General features: G+C 34.2%; 1 protein-coding gene and 1 long non-coding RNA gene across 2 annotated transcripts; both read left to right on the top strand.

Annotated features, from left to right (window-relative positions):
* The first annotated feature begins 16103 nt into the window (after positions 1-16103).
* On the top strand, positions 16104-17144 carry LOC133818934 (uncharacterized). Its single transcript, XR_009886167.1, has 3 exons — positions 16104-16211; positions 16312-16462; positions 16686-17144. It is a non-coding gene; the product is annotated as an uncharacterized LOC133818934 (long non-coding RNA).
* Positions 17145-17266: 122 nt separating this feature from the next.
* Positions 17267-20524, top strand: LOC133815134 (phosphomevalonate kinase, peroxisomal-like; the record flags this gene model as incomplete). Its single annotated transcript, XM_062248011.1, has 5 exons — positions 17267-17326; positions 17554-17916; positions 18107-18211; positions 18507-18734; positions 20203-20524. Coding segments are annotated over 5 exons (888 nt in total), but the record flags the coding sequence as incomplete, so codon positions are not given.
* Positions 20525-21637: the final 1113 nt, after the last annotated feature.

The following is a 21637-nucleotide window of genomic DNA, read 5'->3' as shown; positions in this document are numbered from 1 at the left end:
GTTAATCAGAATACCGTCGGTGGAGATCATCACAAATCTGTCTAGTTAAGCCTGGAACACTCTGTTCATTAAATCCATAAAAACCTCTACAAAAAATTATCTTTGGTTATGTCTTCGGCTTATTTGATCCCCAGCTAGTAATAACCAAATAGAAGAACAATCTTTGAGAACATCGTCTTTACTTGCACTAATCAAATAACTCATCAGTCCCTGATAGTAGATACTTATTCTTGATGGTCAACTGGTTTAACTATTTATATTCATCACACATCCTCAATGTCTTATTCTCTTTCTTTACAAACCCAAACTGGGTATCCCTTGGTGAAAAGCTAGATCTGGTAAGCCCCAAATTTGGTAGTTCTTGTAACTATACTTTCAATTCTATCCATTCTGCTAAGGCCACTATGTACGATACCTCGAATACCAGTTTTATCCTTGTGTGAGTCCGTGGCAGACTTAATCTCCCAACATGACATCAATCCCTGTAAATCTTCGGAAAACCCATTTGAAACCTTCTTGGCTAATCAATTTATACTAAGAACATATCAAAGTATTCTATCACAAACTAAATCTATTCCACTGATAATTCTCTACCAGTAATAATTTGACCCATCTCCTGGAGATTACCAATTTCCTCAGTAAGTAAACAATAGGGTTCCAAACCCCCATAACAAGATAGTTACCTAACATGTACAATATATTTATGCCTCTACTAGATGCAAAGAAGTACATGGCACCAGAACCAATCAATATAATATAAAAAGAATTAGAACTAGAAAGTAGACCTGTCACTACTGAGGGACTAGCCCAGCCTCTGAATGCGTCAAAGCGAACACTCAAGCTAGAGTTAAGTTGTCCGCCCCCTTTGGTTCTTCCTTTCTCCGTCTTGGGCAATCCCTCTTGAAGTGCCCAACCACCCCACATAAGAAACATGCCCTCTCTTGACATTCTCCCTGATGGTGCCTCCTACACCGAGCATACCTTGGGTAAGTCTTCCATTCCTCACTCTCGCCACAACGGCATGACTGCCCCAAAACACTTCCTCTAGCCTAAGGGTGTAATGTGTCTGTAACTTTTCTTTTTTGATCACTTAGGCTTCTGCCCTTGTCTAGCCCAATAAATGGGAGTATTGCTGTCTGAGCCTCGCATCCTATCGCGCCTTCCCTCCAGATTTCATTTCCTGTGCCGTCAACAGCAAGGGCCCTCCCTACCACCTGAGCATAGGTAGAGATCTCGTGTACTGGAGTGATCCTAACGCCTTGAGCTATCCCGGAATTCAATCCTCAGATAAATCTCTCCTTCTGAGCCACGTCAGTTGGCACCATATCAAAAGCAAATTTGGCCAACCCATCAAATTTTTTAACATAATCTATTACTATCGTGTTCCTCTAAACCACATTCAAAAATTTATTTGTCTTCGTAATTTTAACTGCGTCACAATAATATCTCTCATTAAATAATTGTCAGAATTCTTCCCAGCCCATCGTGGCTACATTCTATGTCTGGGAGATCACTTAGTCATTCCCTACCACCCCCATGGAGTAGAGGATGGATCTAATCATGCCCATCCATTGCTCTACTCTAAATGGATCTAGGCCTCCCTCAAAAGCTAGAGGGCAATGTCTTTGAAACCTCTCATATAGAAATTCTCATCTGTTCCCAACCCTAGGTTGAGCCAAAACTGGTGCCTCTCTTTGCAAGACTAAGGAAGCTGTGTTCCTTTGCAAAACCTATTTTTTCAACCACCTGATCTCTTCCTTTTTCCTTTGCATCTTGCTTGCATATCTGTAAACACCTGCTACAAATTCTAAGGGGCAGGCGAAGGGCTCTGGCCATGGTTATCATTTTTGGTCTCAATATAAACACTGTCGGGTCCAATTGACTACCTTGGTTACATAACCTCTGAGATCATCTGCAGTCAGCATCTTGACCTATCAGGCATGATGATCACATCTAGTGGCTGTCTCATGGGCAAGACCAAACAACACAGTATCCACATACAACAATAATCCAACAGTACATGCCCATATTACTCATGCTTCAATTAATAAGCCTTGCTCTTAGCAATATAAATATCCTGCTCTCTATTCTAGCATGCAGGTGAAGCATTCATATATCAGTTAAGTAGGCAAGCACAAAATCATATCATTAGTTACAAACTCAGAGTCGATCTTGTCTTTAGTGGCAAATGTACATACCCAGCCAGTCTTCAGGAACCCTTAAACCAAGACCGCTCTGATACCAAGTTGTAACACTCTACTAATCTAGGACACTTATACTATGTGTTTAAAATAGTGCTTAACTTGTTAAACAAGTCATTTGGACTTAAAAAGTTTAATTAAACTAACTCAAAGTTAGGTATTAAATTTTTTGGTTAAGAGAGTAATACTTTTCATTAAAAGAGTTTAACATATACATGACATCCCAGAAAACAGTTTATAAACTGATAAAGAATAAGCAACTACAAAATTGGCATCCTAAGTGGCAAAACAAGGCTCAACCCTAGTTCCTCCCAAACAATCCCAGATTACGAGAACATTCATTCTAAATCATATAATCAGTTACACGGTCCAAGAAAATAGTCCTGCCGAATGGCCCAGCCGAGCGAGGTGCATACAGAGGCATTCAGCTCACGGTCCATGCCAGGCAAGTGGTAACTACACCCTCGAATTTTTCTTGCCCTCATTTATACTGTCCAGGAAAATAGTTTTATCGAACGACCCAACCAAGCAAGGTGCATACTGAGGCACTCAAATTTTGGCTCATGCAGGGCATGTGGAGACCACACCTTCTCATTGAACTTGCCCTTTGACCTACGTTCCACACGCTTTTTCGAGTGACCCAACCAAGCGACATGTGTACTTAGGCATTCAACTCACAGTTCTTGCCGAGCAAGTAGGGACAATACCCTCATACTGAACTCACCTTTTCATCCTACGTTCTGTATGCTTTACTGAGGGGCCCAACACTCAATGCGATAGCCAAAAAATAGTTAAACCATATATATTCAATTGTGATTCAAATCTAATAAGCATACAAACCAATAACGCTATGTGCATATGTCAGTTTTCTTACCTCTGGTACTTAATGACACATGTATCACGACCTCGATCATGATCCCTTCCTCCTGAGCCTATCGGTGTACCCTCATCTATAGAATTTTGAACTCCTAGCTCTCCTTTGGTCTCTAAAAAACCTCAAAACCTAATAGAAAGCTCCGATTACTCAAGATTTCTCCCACTTTCTTCAAAGGAGGACCAAAAGTGAAAAACAAGGAGAGGGAGAGAAGTGCACCACGCAACATGACCCTTAGTGCTCAGCACTAAGTTAATTTTTATCTACCCAGATGTTCAAAAGACCACTTTGCCCTCACTCAAACCCATGCCCTTTTGACCACACCAAGGGCATTTTGGTAATTTCCCAGGGTTCCCACTAAACCTCAAATAACACTATAAATTCCCAATTAACTCCAACATAACCAAGTGATGGAAAAATGAATTCTCATTACGCAATAAATTCCGATAATGTGTTAAATTAACAAAATACCCCTAGGCTTACCCCGAGCCGAGTATTAATCCTCGTTGTGACTAAATCGCTACCTTGTTCAAAAGGATCGACTCCTGTCGATTAACTCAAATGTATACCCACATACCAATGTGGGCTTAAGCATATAGCACATACAATCACATATATACCCTTAGTGGGTTCAAATGACAAAAACGTCCTTTTTTTACCAGATACAAGCCAATAAGCACATTTAATACACTTAAACATGCATAATTAGTCATATAATAATATAACTCATGCAATTCACATAATCACATAATTAACCAATTAAAAGCACATAATAGTCCAAAATTACTCTTCTTGCCCCCTAACACTAAGTCTTATTAGGAATTTTGGGATGTTACAATTATGACAATTTTTGAAGTAGAACTCTAAGGAAAGACTCAAGAAAACCCTCCGTGGAGGCAAAAGCTTGGAGATCAACTAGTTTCTATCATTCTTCTTCTTTGTTTACTTTCTTTTGTAGTGATATTTATATTTAGTTTGATGGGTTTGATTATGTTTATTATAAACTAATTTCTTATTTAGAGTGTTAATGGATTCTTCTTGAAACTTTATGATTATCTAATGAAATTTTTATGATTTTCCTATCAATATTGTGAATTGTTTGACTTGTGCTTAATGCTTGCGCTTAATTGGCCACTAATTTCATGATATATATGATTTTAACCTGATATCTGAGAAGTGAATGATAAATATGCTATAGTCAAATAATCATAAATTTATATTCGACGAGAGTAACCGTATGATTTGTGTAGCATAGGGATTACATGTTTAATGATTGGAATATGTTAATTTACCACAAAGATGTAGGAGATTTGCTTATTGCAGAGAGTTATAAGTCCTATTAAGAATATAATTTATAGTTGTAATCTGCTATCACGATTGAGATAGGAATTATTAGATTCACAATAGAGAGGCATAGGTGAATAGTTGATGAAGTTAATAATTTTATATCTTTATCCATTAAATTAATATATTTATTATTGAGTTCTCTATTGTTTTGATTAATTGTTTATTTCTTTTAGTTTAGTGAATTCTATATTCATTATTCATCAAATCAATTAGAAATAATGATTGATTCTTGGTAATTGGTAACAGTCCTCATTGGAACAAGACTCTACTTACTATATTATTACTTGTTTGCAATTGTGTATACTTGCGTACATAATTTCCACAACAATAAAGTAAAGTATTTTTTTAACTTGAAATTTACTGTAGTGTAACTACCACAATGTTTGTTGAAAATTTGATTGCACTAGGAATTGAAGAAACTTTTCTTAATAACAAACCGGTCATAAGACACACACATTTGCTATGTTCACTTAAGACCTCTATGTCTCACTTTGCACCATTAAATGGCCATGTGCACTTTCCATTCATGGACATTCTTTAGAATACTCCCAATTCTCATGAGAGGCGGCACCACACCTAGGTCCATATAAGTAGAACTCTTACAGTATTTTGTTACCATAAAATACTTGTCTTCCCAAGATTGAGTTCTATTAATAAACCTCTCGATTTTAACCCTCGATCTGGTAACACTCATATCTCAGATGGGACTATTTGAGTACTACTAATATTTACTTTATTGACTTGTTATTACCTATTGAACCTAATAATAGTTAAGTACCTAGTATTAAGATAGGTTACCATCAATCATGAATCTCTTTAGGGATTTTAAGTCCCATCCCTCAAGAAGAGGTAGCCACTAAATCTCTCGTTAGTGTCTTAGTAAAAGGATTCGCAAAGTTTTCACTTCTTCTCACATAGGATATTGAGATGAATCCTCTTTGAATCAATTCTCTTATATATATATATGTGTCATAGACTAATGTGTCTAGACTTCCCATTATACACTCCATTGTATGCCTGTGCCAATGTTTCTTGGCTATCACAATGTATCGATATAGTGGATACATTCTCTTTTATTAGTGGTTTCTCCATCAAGAGATCCCTTAACCATTCAACCTCTTTGTCGGTGGCAGCTAAAGCTATGAACTCTGCTTCCATAGTAGAGTGAGATATACAAGTTTGAGTCTTGGAACCCCAAGAAATTGCACTCCCAGCAAGTGTAAATACCCAACCAGTGGTAGACAGGTTGTCCCCAAGATTGGAAATCAAATTTGCTTGAGTATAATCTTTTTAGATTGAAGGAAATTTAGAGTAGTGAAGGCTTAGTCCTTTGGTTTTCTTAAGATAATCTAGGACTCTCCCAATAGCCTCATAATGATCCACACTTGGATTACTTGTAAACCAACTAAGCTTACTTACCACAAACGCTTTATCAGGTCTAGTACACTGGGCGACATACATAAGACTCCCTATAACACTTGTGTACTCCAATTGAACCACCGCTATTCCTTCATTCTTGTCTAGTTTTACACAATGGTCAAATGGAGTATTAGCATATTTAACCTTGAGATGGTTAAATTTGTTCAATATTTTCTCAACATAGTGAGATTTTCCCAAAGCAAAACCCCTGCTATTTTTCTTCACTTTGATACCAGGTATGGTATCAACTTCTCCAAGATCTTTCATCTTGAAGGTTTTTCATAGAAACCTCTTTGTTTCTACAATCCCTTTCATGTTATCACTTAAGATAAGCATGTCATCAACATATATAAAAACAATGATCATATATCCCTTACAATTTTTGGAATACAAACACTTGTCTCCATTGTTATGCCTATATCCATTAGACAAAATGGCTTGATCGAATTTCCCATGCCATTGCTTTGGAGCTTGTTTCAATCCATATAAGGATTTTACAGGTCTACACACTTTATGTTCATACTTTGGTAGGACAAAACCTTCGATTAATTCCATATAGACCTCCTCATTGGGGTCACCATTCAGGAATTTCGTTTTGACATCTATTTGATGAACATACAAGTTGTGTATAGAGGCCAAAGTGAAAAAAATTCTTATAGAAGTTGTTCTCACAACAGGTGCATAGGTATCGAAATAATCAATACCTTCATTTTGCCTAAACCCTTAGCTACTAATCTAGCTTTAAATGTTTGGATAGTGTCATCGGTGTGGTATTTCCTCCTAAATACCCACATACAGCCAATTGGCTTAGACCCCGGTGGGAGGTCTACCAATTCCCAAGCGTTATTGGAAAGAATGGAATTCATCTCATCATTGATGACTTCTTTCAAGAATGCACTATCTCTTGATTGCATAGCTTCTCTATAATTCTTAGGATCATCCTCAACAAGAAGTACAATTGGAATTTTCGTAATGATTTCTTCTCTATTTCCTTCTACTATATAGAAAGAAATTTGTTGAGAATCTATCTCATCCAATCCTAGAATTTTCCTTTTCTAGCTCTTTCACTTCTTCTAAGTTCAATGGGGTCCTCTACATTACATTGAGAATGCGCCTATTGAGAATCAATTTTGGAAGTAGATGCTTGAGAATTGTTCTCATGTAAAAATTCTCATTTAGAGATGTTGAAGTTTGAGAATTGTTGCCACATAACATGTTCGCAAAGAATTCAACTTCTCTAGAATCTATCACAACATTAGACTCTAGGTCTAATAGCCTATAAGCTTTACTATTGTTGGCATAACCAAGAAAATCACACTTTATGACTCCTGAACTTAACTTTGTTCTATTAGGTTTGTTTTTCTAGCAATGTGCAAGACATCCCCACACTTTGAAGTGCCCTATGTTATATTTTCTTCCTTTCTATAACTCATATGAAGATATAAATACCATGTGAAAATTTCTCAAGCATATAATCACTAATTTTTACTTTTAGTTGTCTAAATAATCTTAAAATCACTTAAATAAATTTTGTATATTTTATAAGAGTCTCTTTGAGATTATTTTGGAAATACCACTTTGACATCCATTGTTTTTCTCATCAAATTCAATTTGAAGATGTTATTTTTAAACACTTTGATTTCTAATGTTTTGGTTTAATATTATCTCCACATTGAGATTAATTTAAACATATCACCATCTTTAACCAAAATGAATAAAATGCTCTTCAATCTTATTCACCATTCGTGTAATGATTCAAAATTGCTTCTCCAATTTTGTAATGTCTCCTCCTTGAGACATTGAATATTTAAGAATTATTGTCACTAAACAATTCTTAAATATTTTCATTTTTTACCACACTTTAGACTCAAAGCCTATAGATCAATATGCTATCCCATAATTTTGGATCCCCTTAATCTATTTCTCTTGCAATAGCAAGAAACACCGATAAAAAGATGTAACCCCCTTGAGTTCATCTTTTCTTATCTCATGAATTGAGATGCTCAACACTTACGTGAGAAATTGTAATTTCCCAAATAATTCTCTTTATTCACCAAATAAATGGTAACTAATCTCTTTCCAACTATAATATAGGATAAACCTTATTTATATAATTACCACATTAACAATCATTTTATATGGCACATCATAGAATAGTAATAATTCACATGTATATATTAACATAATTATCTTAATGTAGTTTCTTATAATTTATCAACATATATCTATCATCTTAACATGAATTTTGAATAACATAAATTAGAGTAAGTATATCACAAATATCATACAATAATTCATATATTCACATATTGATATATTCTATATATTTACAAAATCAATATATAAGCATGTCAATTTTAAACCACTAATTTATCATGCTTATAAATTTTCAAAACATAATTTTCATGTCAATATATGTACTAATATCACACATATAGCATACATATAAGATTTACAATCTCTAGATTATGAAAATCATGTCAAAATATCACTTTTAAGGATTAAAAATTAACTTTAAAAAAAAATGTCAACAATGTTACAATGTATCTAATATTTTGTTAACATGTTAACAACAACACACTAATTTATATATCAATATATGAAAATATGCTAATACATGAAATAAAATCTCATCACTATTATATAAAATAGTGTATGCCTTTTCACTTACCTTGTCTTACCACCTAGTAAAATTGGATCCATCAAACCTATCCAACCTCACTAGGTATTGGTTCATAATCTTGATGGTCTCTCCTTCCATTGAAACAATGAGATGGTTAAGCTTTTGAATGTTAGAGATATAAATACTGCCTCAATGGAAAATAGAAAGACTATTACAACTCTATGAAAAATAATACAAAAAACAAAGTGATTGATTAAATAAGTTACAACTCTATTGCAAAAAATACATGTAAATATAGAAAGATGTAGATGAAGAGAGTAATAGAAAATACAACTCTATAACAAAATGATACAAATAAACTAAAGGATGAAGAGCAAAAGATATAGATGGAAGTACAACTCTATAGCAAAAAGATACAACTAAATAAAAAAGAAGAAATGAGAAGATAAAACAAAAGAAGTAAAAGAATAAGATAAAAGCAAGAACGAGAATAGAAACAACTCTATCACTCACACCACCAAAGTGAAGAACATTGGAGATCACCAACTTGAACAAGGTTTACAACCTTTGTCCAAAAACTTATTTCCCCTATCATAAGAACTAAGGGAACTATAACAATTGGAAATAGCTCCTTGGAATAAACAAACCTCTAAGTGAATTTCTAGTCAAGTGCTCTAGTGGATAGAAATTGATATGTCTAACAAGTGAACATTAGACTCCTATTTATAGAGTTTTGAGACAAATAAGCAATAGGTTGCAACTCTCATAGTTGTTATCAATGTTTAATTTGATGTTTATGAAATTAAAATGGAGATTTAGAAGTTACTTGGCTGTTTGAAACGTTTAAAATTGTATAAAACCGAATTTGGAAAAACGGTGTCAGCACTCCAGGCCACGACCTGGGACAATCAGTGGCTACGGCGAGAGTGCATTTCAGCCACCCAATTTTCCAAACTTTTCCAAAACGTTACAAACTCATTCCCACTTAATTTTGTAACTTTCATACATATTATGAGAGTTAAAATCACATCTTCAACAGTCATATCTTTTATGACTTCGTAAAATTTAAACACAAAATGTGTAACATATAATTTACATATTATTCAGTAACATTTGAGAGTTATAAATTTGTAACTGGTTTTGTAACTTCAAATATGTTACACATTGAGATATTCACACTAGCCAAAATATGTAACTCTTATATATATTATGTTACAATATGTGACACACTTTGTCACCTTATTTAATCTAAATATTATATTATATAAATAATATAACTTTATTTAATTAAAAAATAAATTAAAGTTAAAATTAAATTATTTTTGATTAATTATTCATTAAAAAATAAATTATACAAAAAATTAAGTACAATATAGAAATTAAAAAAATTAAAATAAGATTCAAACTATATAAATTAACTTCATATTAATGAACTATATTAACCCCGAGAAATGTTAAGTAATAAATGCAATGTCGAAACCCTTTAATAAATGTTTGAGATCAAATGAATCTAAAATATGGACAGTAAATTTTAAGTATGAATCAACCTGAACTTGAGAGTGAAGAAAAAATATTTTTTGTATTAATGGTAGGTAAGTGTTGAAGGGTTTCGAACCCCTTACAATGTTCTCGGAGATGGGTGTAAGGGTGAGTCAGCTTAGTATGTGACACGTGTCCTCTACAACAAACCATACAACACCACCAACTATATATAAAGAGATATTTACATGAAACACTTCATTATATTATAAAATTTCTTTTATATGGGCAAGCGCTATTTTTTATATTTTTACGTTTTTTTAGGGCAACTAATGATCACTAGGAGGGTAGGCAGCCGCATATTAAGTTTTGGTAGACTTTATTGAGAAGCGAGCTCTAGTATCCTCCTTGTAGGCCTCGATGGCATCAACCATCAAATGATAAGATGACGTATAAGGGATATCAAATTTCCTTCCAGGCCAGTGTTTCGAATAACCACACATCCTGGTTGGTAGGCTTGCTTGTGACTTTGTCTCTTTCATTTTGATCAGGGATGACAGTGTTAGATTGATCAGTTTTGGGCTGTTGTTTCTCAGACTGGATATTTTTTTACTTTGATGTTCTCTTCCTCACACCTAGTCTAATCAGTTGAGTATGTAATATGTATTTTTGTTTTTGGTTTTTATGAATATAATTGCTAATAAAGTTATGAAAAAAGCAAGATAACTTATTTGAAATATAAATATTATATATTATTATTTTATATATTTACCTTTTTTGTGACAAAATTATTTTATATATACTTTAACTATAAAATAATAAATGATGAAATTGGTAAATTTATTTTATTTTTTCACTAAAAAAATATTTGTTTCTATAGGGATTTTACTGTCTTCACCCTACACCAACTCAAACATTCATTAGTATGACCCTAAGGTTCTACTTACCTTTTACACTTGCCAACAACACATGCAATTCACATTCTTCTTATTTCACGGTCAATAAATGTATAAGACACACCAATGTCAAAGTTTGTTTTGAGTATATATATTTATTTATATAACTAAACAATTTTTTTGTATAATTGACTTCTAGAGATCAATTATTGTGGGAGTTATGTGACACATAAGATAGTTTGTTAAGGATTAGGTTTAGTTGTCTAATATCATTTTATTTTTATGTTATTTTTTAGTTGTTTAGGTTTATGTATAGTTGTTTTCATGTTGTTTTTTAGTTTTTTAAGTTTATATATAGTTGTTGTATTGATGTCTAATTGATGTTTAGTTGTTTTCCAATATATTTTGATTTTTTTTTTTAAAATGTGTTAGTATGCAATGGGTTGACTTCTAGTTGTTCAATTGTTATTTTTTTAGTTATTTTTGAATGTGGTGGGTTGATGTCTCGTTGTTGTCCAATTGTTGTTTTTTAGTTGTCTTTTAATGTGTTAGCCTGTAGTGTGTGTTGATGTTTAGTTGTTGTCCAATTGCTATTTTCTAATTACGTTTTTTGAAATTGTATTGCAGTGTGTTGCTTTTTTAAAATGTAATGGGTTGCACTGTGTTATTGTGGAGTTATTGTTTTTGTGTTGTTTATATTTTATATATTATTTGTTCATGTTAGTTTTTAGTTGTTTAAGTTTATTTATAGTTGTTCTGTTGTTGTTTATTTATTGTTTAGATTTTTGCAGATGTATTTTTATTTTTTAAAAAACATGTTAGTATGTCGTGGGTTAATGTTTAGTTGTTGTTTTTTAGTTGTTTCATTGACACCATATTTTTGTAAATATAAAACTTTATAAAACGTATATTTGAAAACTTAAGTTAGTATTTTTTAAAATAAAAATTAGGGACTATAAAAAAGTAAAACAAATACAAAAAAGTATATTTTTTAAAAAACCCTTAAGAAAATACAAAATTTGAAGTGAGATTAAAAATTAAATAAAAATGTAGACTTAGATGAAAATTTGAACAAATTATATTGAATGAAAATATTAACATATCCACTTCTAAACAAAATAAAATTCATTAACAATATACACAACAAGGTTTATTCCAAAATAGACCATGTGTTTTGTCAAACTATCATAATAAACTGCCCGTTGCTAAAAAAGTAAATTAAAAGGATCAATGTGTTTTGTATTCTGGTTAAAAATAACCCCTTGAGTTCAAATTTGGACAAAATAATTTTTAAATAACACTAAAATACCCTTAATTTTTATTCATTAAGTCTATTTAATATAATTATGAAATTTTAAACAAAACAAAATTATTAAAACCCTATATATTATTAATAAATAAAAGGGATGATTGCAGCTAAATCCCTTATGTAGTTAACTATGTATGTAAAAAAATTGGTTGCAAAAATACCTAATTAGTACTTTTCTTTTTTGCAATTAACTACCAATGTAAAAAAATAATACTGAAAGTACTTAAGTTGTAGATATTTTGCAGTTAACTACTTATGTAATAATTTTTACAGTAAGATATAAAGTATCATAGGTACCTAGGGAGTTACATAGTAACAAAATGAACTACTTAGTTATTTTTATAATCAATTTTGTTATATAGGTATTTAATTGGAAAGAATAAAATATAAAAAAATACTACTTAGGTACTTTTTCCGTCAGAAATTTTACGTAAGTAGTTAAGTACAATAAATGAAACTACATAAGAAATTTTGCCATAATTATGCCTAAATAAAATAAAATGACCGCTTTCTCTCTTCCCTTCCCCCTCTCTCTCATTCATCTTCTTCTTCCTCCTCTTCTCCCATTAATTCTATACATTTGTTAGGTAGCTACACCCAGATTCAGCCAATGTGGACATGCGAAGTTAGGACTACGACTTCTTCTCATCTTGGAGTTGGGCAGACAATGCAGACATGGTTTGCACAAATGGTGTTGGCCTAAGGTTTGCCCAGTTGTTGATGGGGGGAGGAGATGGGAAGCATAGGTTAAGCATGCGATGGAGCTGGGAAGTAGAAACTTGGTGTATGATGAAGCAGGGCACCAGAGGCATTGAAGAGGTCGATAAAGGTGATGAAGAGTATTTTTTTTCTAGTTTATTTTTTAATAATTTAAGTATATTTTTTTTATATTAAATTCTTACAAAAAGAAGATGGGTGTTCTTCAGAATATTGGAATCTCATATTTAGTTTGATTTTTAATTGCTTATGTCAATTAATGGTGGTGGGGATGTAGACAACCATGGGTATGAACATAGTTTTCTTTACTTGTTTTGAATTTATTTTTTATCTGAGGTGGTAATCCATGAAGAGATTTCAAGGATGAACTAAGATTTTTTTTACTTCTGATTTAGCCTACAAGTAAAAAGGTATTTTTGTTTGATCCAAGCAATATACAAGTAATGTCAATCAAAGAAACTAGGCGTATGATGAAGAAGGGTGGTAGAGGTGTCAGAGAGGTCGATAAAGGTGATGTAGAGTTTTTTTTTCTAGTTTATTCTTTATTGATTTAAGTATATTTTTTTTATATTAAATGCTTACAAAAATAAGATTGGGTGTTCTTCAGAATATTGGAATCTCATATGTAGTTTGATTTTTATCTGTCTATGTCAATTGATAGTTATGGGGATGCAAACAACAATGGGCCTAGAAGATACTAGGAGCTCGAGGCTACATGCCGACTTTAAGGGCATGTTACAAGATAGGTTATTGCTTGATCAGATGTGCATGCGAGGGTGCAAGCTAGTGAACATGATGATGCCTAGTTTGTATGCCAGTGGCATTTTTGTAAATATCTTCAATATTGCGAAGAAATGGAGGGGACTTGGTAGGTTCCATATTGAAGGGTCAATGAATGCAATATGATTTGGGAGATTTGGAGAACTGGAGAGCTGAGAGCCAAATATTTCTCCCAATAAAAAATCATATATGTTCCTGGTAAAAGGCTAAAAGCTCATAAGGCTCTTTGTAGGGGGAGCACGTGGTGTCAGCTCTCCACCATCCCCTGGCGCAGGTGCGTCAAGTGAGCTACTACTAGTTAGGAGGGCTAGTAGAGTGGACATATGAAGACCGCGAGAGGACTCATATGTCTCCATAAGTAGGAGTACTCATGGACATTACTGGGCTGCCCTGGTAGTGCGTTGAAGTGTGCTGCCAGAGGTTTATGTGTATTGTTCTCTTGGCTTGCCGGTATGCCGCTTGCATGGAACGTGGTCCAAACCTTTGAGAGACATCGTGGTGCGCCATGGCCACAAGTCTTGACACGAGATGGCACGGGAAGTCATTCGTGGGACTTGCTAGCATACATGCATTGAAGGGTGCACAATGCTTGAGAAGGACAGAGGTCCAGTGTGTGCTACTAGTCTGACAGCCAGTCTTGAGGGCCTGCCCACATTCGTGAAGGCATGGTGCCTTAAGGATTGGACCATGGACGTATGTGAGTCCTTGTTCTGTGATGGTAGCTATTCGAATAGTATCGAATGGAACAAGACGAGAGGTGGTGGCACGTCAGCTTGGTGTTGGCTCTTGGCCACACATGCTACCTTGGTTTGCGAATGTCTGTGTGAGCATCAGTGTTTGGATTTTCCTTGCCATAGTGAGAACCTATGGACAGTGTGAGTGTCTTGACTGGATAGCCTTGATGCATGGTTGCACTCATAGATGCTTGAGACCATAACTCGGTGGGAGTTGTTTGAGAGACAAAAGTGTGTAGGGGCACATAGTCGCACAAAAAATGTGCTCATTTTTATCAAAATGGTAGGAAGGCTGACCTTGGCTCAGAGGAGACAAGGTGCCGCACGGGCATTTCCGTTGTCAAAATGTCAGCTCGTGACACTCAGCATCACGCCCACCAAATCTCAATCAGGGGTATCTGACAACCATCGAGATGAAAAATGCCCAGTTAAGGACCCATCTCGCTAAGGCTAACAAGTAGATTGTGGATATCTTTGCTCGATTACCCCCTTCGGCAACCAATGTTAACATCGGAAGGAGACAAAGTCGGACGCATAGGTCCAATAGGAATAATAAACCCAATCTCAGTCTCTCTGTAAGAACTGTAACTATGAGCTCCATACCTTCAGAGCGGAATCAAGAAAATACTCAACCTACCAATACTCATAGGAATCATCAACTCCATGTTAGTTGATCTGTTCGAACTACAACCCCAAGCTCCGTTCCTTTTGAGCAGATTCCACAGAATATTCAGAATGACCCAACTGGGCAAGCTAGGACCAATTCTATTGGAGTTGTATGGCCTAATTAAAACTTAATTTCTTTGTAATCACATTTATTATCAATAAAATAATAGTAATCATTTTTTGATTTGGTCAATCACTTTGCTCACATGTTTTATTTTAATGATGATTTATTTAATATAACCTTCTGTTAAATCCCGAGCATATAGCTAATTGTATTATAGTGACATAATCACAGTGGAATATAAATATGATTATATGTTCAAATATAAGCTAGTCTTAAGATTAGTCATTGCACATGATTTACACGAAATTTCCAATCTACGATATGATCTACTTACACATTGCAGTGTTATGTTCTTTCCACAACATTAGCAAAGTAGATAAGATCAGATGTACTTCACTACAAGAATTTTTAGTATATATTACATTAAAGAATAGCATATATTTAGAAGTGCTATTATTGGTGGGGGATTAAAAACACACGGAACATATTTTGGCGCCATATGAATAAACCTCAGGCGCCAAAATGAAATTTTTTTTTTAGTCTCATCTGCCAAATTCCCTAAATCTAAGTTACCCGAAAGATTTCTCTCAGCCTCCATCTCTCACTCTCGTCTCGTCTCTCCGCCCTCTCCACCTCTCGAAGTCTCACTCTCGTCTCGTCTCTCCGCCCTCTCCGCCTCATGAAGTCTCTCTCTCGTCTCGTCTCTCCGCCTCACGAAGTCTTCTCAACTCATCTCTGCCTCACGAAGTCAACTTTTCGGCCAGCCATCTACCTTGGTGGTGCCGAGCGATTCTGACTCTAACGATTCGCAAAAAAAGTTGAAAATTTGTGTCATTTTGTCGGGAGGCCAGGCACTTGGAGGGCACAATGTCATTTCTGGAATTTTCGGTGAGAATTTTTTGTTATCATAATTCGTTTTCTTGCAGTTAATAGTGTCCATCCAGTATGGTTGAGTTCATTCATTCTATGCTTCCTGGTAGCTTACTTGCAGGAGCGTGCTAAAGGCAGCGTATTGTACGGTTTCAGGGGAGGTCTAGCTGGAATCATGAAGGGCAAGTATGTGGAACTTACACTAGAATATATTTACCTGTACAGAAACCAGGTGAGAGTTTGGACTATGGTTTGGTTTTGTCTCCTCCATTTTCCTTTTCAATTTAGATTTCAAATCATAAAAGAAAAATAATGGATGTCTTTCGGTGCAGGGTTGTTTCTGCTCCTGGCAAGGTTTTGATGACTGGGGGATATCTTATTTTGGAGAGACCGAATCCAGGGCTTGTTCTCAGTACAAGCGCTCGTTTTTACGCCATTGTTAAACCTCTTCTCAAAGAAATTAAGCCCGATAGTTGGGCCTGGGTGAGTCTAATATTGATTAGCTGTGGCAATGGATCCACAATCTACTTCTTAATTTTCTGCTATGAGTGATACTAAATAATCAAAGCCCTGTGATGAATTTTACATCTATTGCGATTTTTGACTCACTGGTTGCCTGAGTTCTGCAAAGTTTTAGGACTAGCCTTGGTATCGGTGCGTACTGTGTACGGCTTCCCTTTGTTCAAGAGTGTTAAATTGTTTCCAGGCATGGACAGATGTGAAAGTGACATCTCCTCAGCTTAATAGAGAAAGCATGTATAAGTTGTCAAGGAAAAATCTGACGCTTCAGAGTGTTTCAAGGCAAGTTTATACTGGGTAATGTTAAGTTTGTATTTTATTTGCTTAATCAGTTTTTTTTTTTAAATCTAGACATGGCTATATATCTTATTGCCATCTCACTGGTTATACGATCACAGAGAAAACTGGCTCTGGTTCAAAGATGTCAACTTTGAATGATCATCCCTCACTCTGCTTTGTTACTAAGTGTCGCTAATAGAATTATCATTCAACTAGCATTAAATTGTTAATTAAATCATGAAGATCTCACTCACTATATCATGATTAAAAATTCAGGGAGTCGGGGAACCCTTTTGTGGAGCAAGTAGTGTAGTACTCTGTGGCAGCTGCATATGCTACAGCTGACAAGGACAGGAAGGAAGTGTTACAAAAACTACTATTGTAAGGTAATTTTTACTTTCTCCCCCCCCCCCCCCCCCGATAGCTTACCTTTTTACCAACTGGAAGGTTATGAGAACACCAAGATTCTGATATTTCATCTTGATTTTTCATGAAGGTCTTGATATCACCATTTTAGGTAGCAATGGCTTTTATTCATATCGGAATCAGGTAATTACCTTTTCAGTGTTCTATATATTACATGGTTTTCTTCCTGTCAGTGCTTGGTATGGTTAATGAACACGTTTTCTTGATATTGTCAAATCCATAATTTACAAAATCATCGGATATAACCTTTGAGCACATTTCAACATGCTCCTAAAATTTATTAGGGTGCTTTTTCTCTAAATTATTTTATGAATCTAATTGAAGATGTTAATGAGGCTTGTTGGTTGTAGATTGAAGCACGTGGACTCCCTTTGTTGCCTGAATCATTGGCTGCTCTTCCTCCTTTTGCATCAATTATTTTCAATTCTGGGGAATCCAGCGGAGAAAATAGCAAGCCAGAAGTTGCAAAAACTGGATTGGGTTCATCTGCTGCTATGACATCTTCGGTGGTTGCTGCTTTGCTTCATTACCTGGGAGTTGTTGATCTTGCTCACGTGAAGGGCACTGCAGATCTGGATGTGGTGCATATTATAGCTCAAACTGCTCATTGCATTGCACAGGGGAAAGTTGGCAGTGGATTTGATGTTAACTTTGCAGTTTATGGTAGCCATCATTATGTCCGTTTTTCACCAGAAGTAATCTCTTCTGCTCAGGTCTTTATCTTGTCTCCTCTTTCCACAAACAAACCTGTTGCTGCTCGTTAATTTCATAAGGGAATATGTCATTGTTACAAATTTTTTGTTCTAACAAACATTTATATGAAAAGATACAGAATTTAAAATGCAATTTCATCCTTTTAGAATAATAAACATCACATGTAAATTTCTAGTTCTTATATTGCAGGTTGCCATAAAAGGTGCTCCCCTGGGAGAAGTGGTTATCGAAATTTTAAAAGGAAAATGGGACCATGAGAGGACAAAGCTATCCTTGCCACCATTAATGAATCTTGTAAGCATGTGTTTTATACTATCCACTTGTTGCTATTTGAGGTGTATTTAATCTATTAATATTAATTTTCAGTTTGCCCATGATGATGTACTACTTTTTTAACTCTCTAAATCAGTCTTATTAGTTGGAACTGTTACTCATGTTTATCTAATTGATTGCTGTAAATGGATTTTGGTTGCATTTTGGATCCTGTGATTTTGGTTTATAGCATTGATGTGCACCTTTGAAAGCTTTTTGCTAAAAAGAGATGCAGCTCTTGTGAGTCTTGTCCCTTAAGTGATTGGTGCTTTTACAGTTACTTGGAGAACCAGGAACTGGAGGATCATCTACACCATCAATGGTAGGTGCTGTTAAAAAATGGCAGAAGTCTAACCCCGAAAAATCACAGGAAACATGGACAAAGTTGTCAGAGGCTAATTCTGCACTTGAAACACAGTTAAATACATTATGTAAATTAGCAGAAGAACACTGGGATGAATATAAGAAACTAATTAACAGCTGCGGCTCACTTAAACCTGAAAAGGTATGAATCGAGCTGCTCTTTTTTCTTTTCTTTTCTTTTTTTTTTTTTGAAACAGAACTGAAAATATTGATAGAAATCAATTTTATAGCTGAAATTCCCACTGGCTTAAAATTTTCTGGGGAAATTATATTTGAGCAAAAAAATTTACATTTTCATCTTGGTTGGTTCCATTAACCTGAAAAAAGAATTAAAAAACAGACAAACTTTGTCTTCAATGGTAACCAAGTATAGCTTTTATGAAATATATAGCGCTTCTTGTTTATTCACATTTGGAAACAAATCTGTCCTGAGAATGCTTGGACGCAATTTTTGACAATTTAAAGGTTGTTAAAAAGTAAACATATATGAGTCAGAATGTTTTAATTCTGAAGTTCAACACCTTGAGTTTTAAAAAGAAATATTGCTGCTGGTACCTCCACCAATTTTCTTTTGTTTCACTTATTGCAGTTATTTTCTAACCTAATGAGAAACATTTTATCTCCACAATCATGATTTTTTGTTTATAAGGCTCGAAAATAAAATTTGTAGATTTCTTTTTCATTTTTTGTATTTTTTTTCTTTTCAAATAGAGATGCTACTTTCAAGTATCGGTAACCATATGTTGTGGTGAAGAGTACTGAATTCTCAAATATTGATTGGTTTTTGTGGTGGGTGTCACTTAAAATTTTGTCGTGAAAATATAGTAACATTAACTCTAATGTAAATTACATACTTAAAAGCTCTCTGATATATACAATTTCAGTGTATATACATATATTTTTCATTTAGGTTTCATTAATAAAATGCAAATCACGTTTGTGAAGAGATAATATTGTGCCCACTGGGTATGTTAAAATGGTCATCTGAATGCAACATTCTCCATTTATTTTTTTTTAAAAAAAAGAAAAAGAAAAGAAAATTAACAACATTATGATTTAAGTAGTGTTATACAGTGCTACATTTGTATTTTGCCAGTTCATTTGGATGTGTGTTTTAGTTTTGATTTTAGGGGTGACAGAAAGGTATACCCCTTTGTGTTGGTTTGTGCTTTATCTGCACTTCATTTAGTTATATTTTCATCAGAACCATTTTCATTGTTGTATCAAAGTTGTTTCCTGATAATTGAAGTACACCAGAGATATTCTTAAGAATGAAAAATGAGATGAAAGATCGTCACATTAATTGTTTCTACTGTTGAATAAGAGGTTACAAAAACTTTTGGGGCAGCATTCAGACTAAATTTATTTACTTGATGATTTTAGACATCCAAAACTGCTTTATGATGATTTATAAGTCTTGTTTGAATTTCATGAAGCAAACTATATAATGTTATTTTCAGGGAGATTTTTTTCATCGTCCTCTATTTGAATGTTAGAAAGTTTTTTTGTTGATTATGTCAGTATCATATTGGATGTTGCATGCTGTTTGTATGTCAGTTCATTCTTACTGAAACTTAGTCGTCCTTCAAAAAAATTTACACGTGTGATAGTGGATGGAGCAAGCCACTCAACAAAGTCAAGAGGTCATTGCCAAAGCTTTATTAGGCGCTAGAGTTGCTATGCTTGGGATCCGGTATCATATGCGTCTGATAGGCGAGGCTGCAGGCATTCCGGTATATTGATCTGTCTTTGATTGGATTCTAGTTAGTTCAATTGTTACAGTTAGGGTTTCAGTATAACTTTTATATTTATTATTCCACTTTTAACTGTTTTAGTAAGAAATCACCAAACAAAAGTGTACAACTTTATTCATGTTAAACTTTCAAGTCAGCAAACAGCACATATACAAATGGATACACCGTTACACACAAATGTCATATATGTCTTGGTCCATAGAACATATATGGATGGTGCTTGCTTTTTTTTTTTTCACAGAAGATGGTATTTAAGTACTTAATTGCATAATACTATAATGATGTTGAAAAGTTTTTGGAACTTAGTGTGTTCATGATAACGGGGCTGAGGCAGAGGTATCAAAGTTTACTTACTTTTGCTGCTAAACCATCTAAGGGCTTCTCTTTTCTTCACTCCATCCCACTCTTGTTGAATTTGATTGTTGGTCTGTTTAATCAAAGAGGTGTTCTCTGCATTTTCTTTTCTACTTGGCTATTATTAGTATTCATTGAAAGGCTTATATGGGAATAAAATTGGTCTCAAGAGTCAAGACAGTCCATGGTGGTAAAACAACTGTATATGAACCTATCATTTTTAATATCTATTTCCATTGAACCATTGATAATGAACCAATATCACTCTTCTTCATTGGCTGTAATAGCTTTTGGGGAATGTGGGTCCTTGTGTGTTTTCTTGACCCTGTTTTTATTTTTGTTACCTTTTGGGGAACTGAGACATTTATAAAGGGATCTCATATTTTCATCTCAGCTAGGTTTGGTTCATTTGGCTATTTTTTCACTTTCAAGGTATTCATTATTGTAGAGAAAATGCTTAAGATAGAACAAAATTTCATGGATTTATCATTTCCCTTTTTTGTATTGATAATAAATCTGATTTTTTTCATCCTTTTAAATTGGAATACAAACTGTTTTTGGTTTTTTGTTCTTTCTATGTGTGTTGTGTCTGCTTTTCTTTTTATTTGTTGGTTTTATTTCAAACTGTTGCATTATTGTTGGCCTTTGCTATTAGTTTTTCTGCTGCTTTTGCTGCCTTTTGTTGTTGTATTTAAGATTTTTGTTGTTCTTTTTATTTTGTGAGCTCTAGTTTCCAAGGACTCTATAGTGGGTTTGGATAGTTTCTTGGTTGTAAGAGTTGTAATATTTTTTAATGATGACTCCTAATTAAAGGTCGAATGATGTTGATAGTTTATTAATTGGTATGTAATTTTGCTTTCATTTTAGTGGCTTCATTGGATTTAAAATTGCAGGGAGCTTTATTTGCAGCAGTTTGCAAGAGGTATGTTTTCTTTTA

The sequence above is a fragment of the Humulus lupulus genome, chromosome 2 (genome assembly GCF_963169125.1).
Source record: "Humulus lupulus chromosome 2, drHumLupu1.1, whole genome shotgun sequence".
NCBI lineage: Eukaryota > Viridiplantae > Streptophyta > Magnoliopsida > Rosales > Cannabaceae > Humulus > Humulus lupulus.
This window is presented reverse-complemented; position numbering and strand designations above follow the sequence as displayed.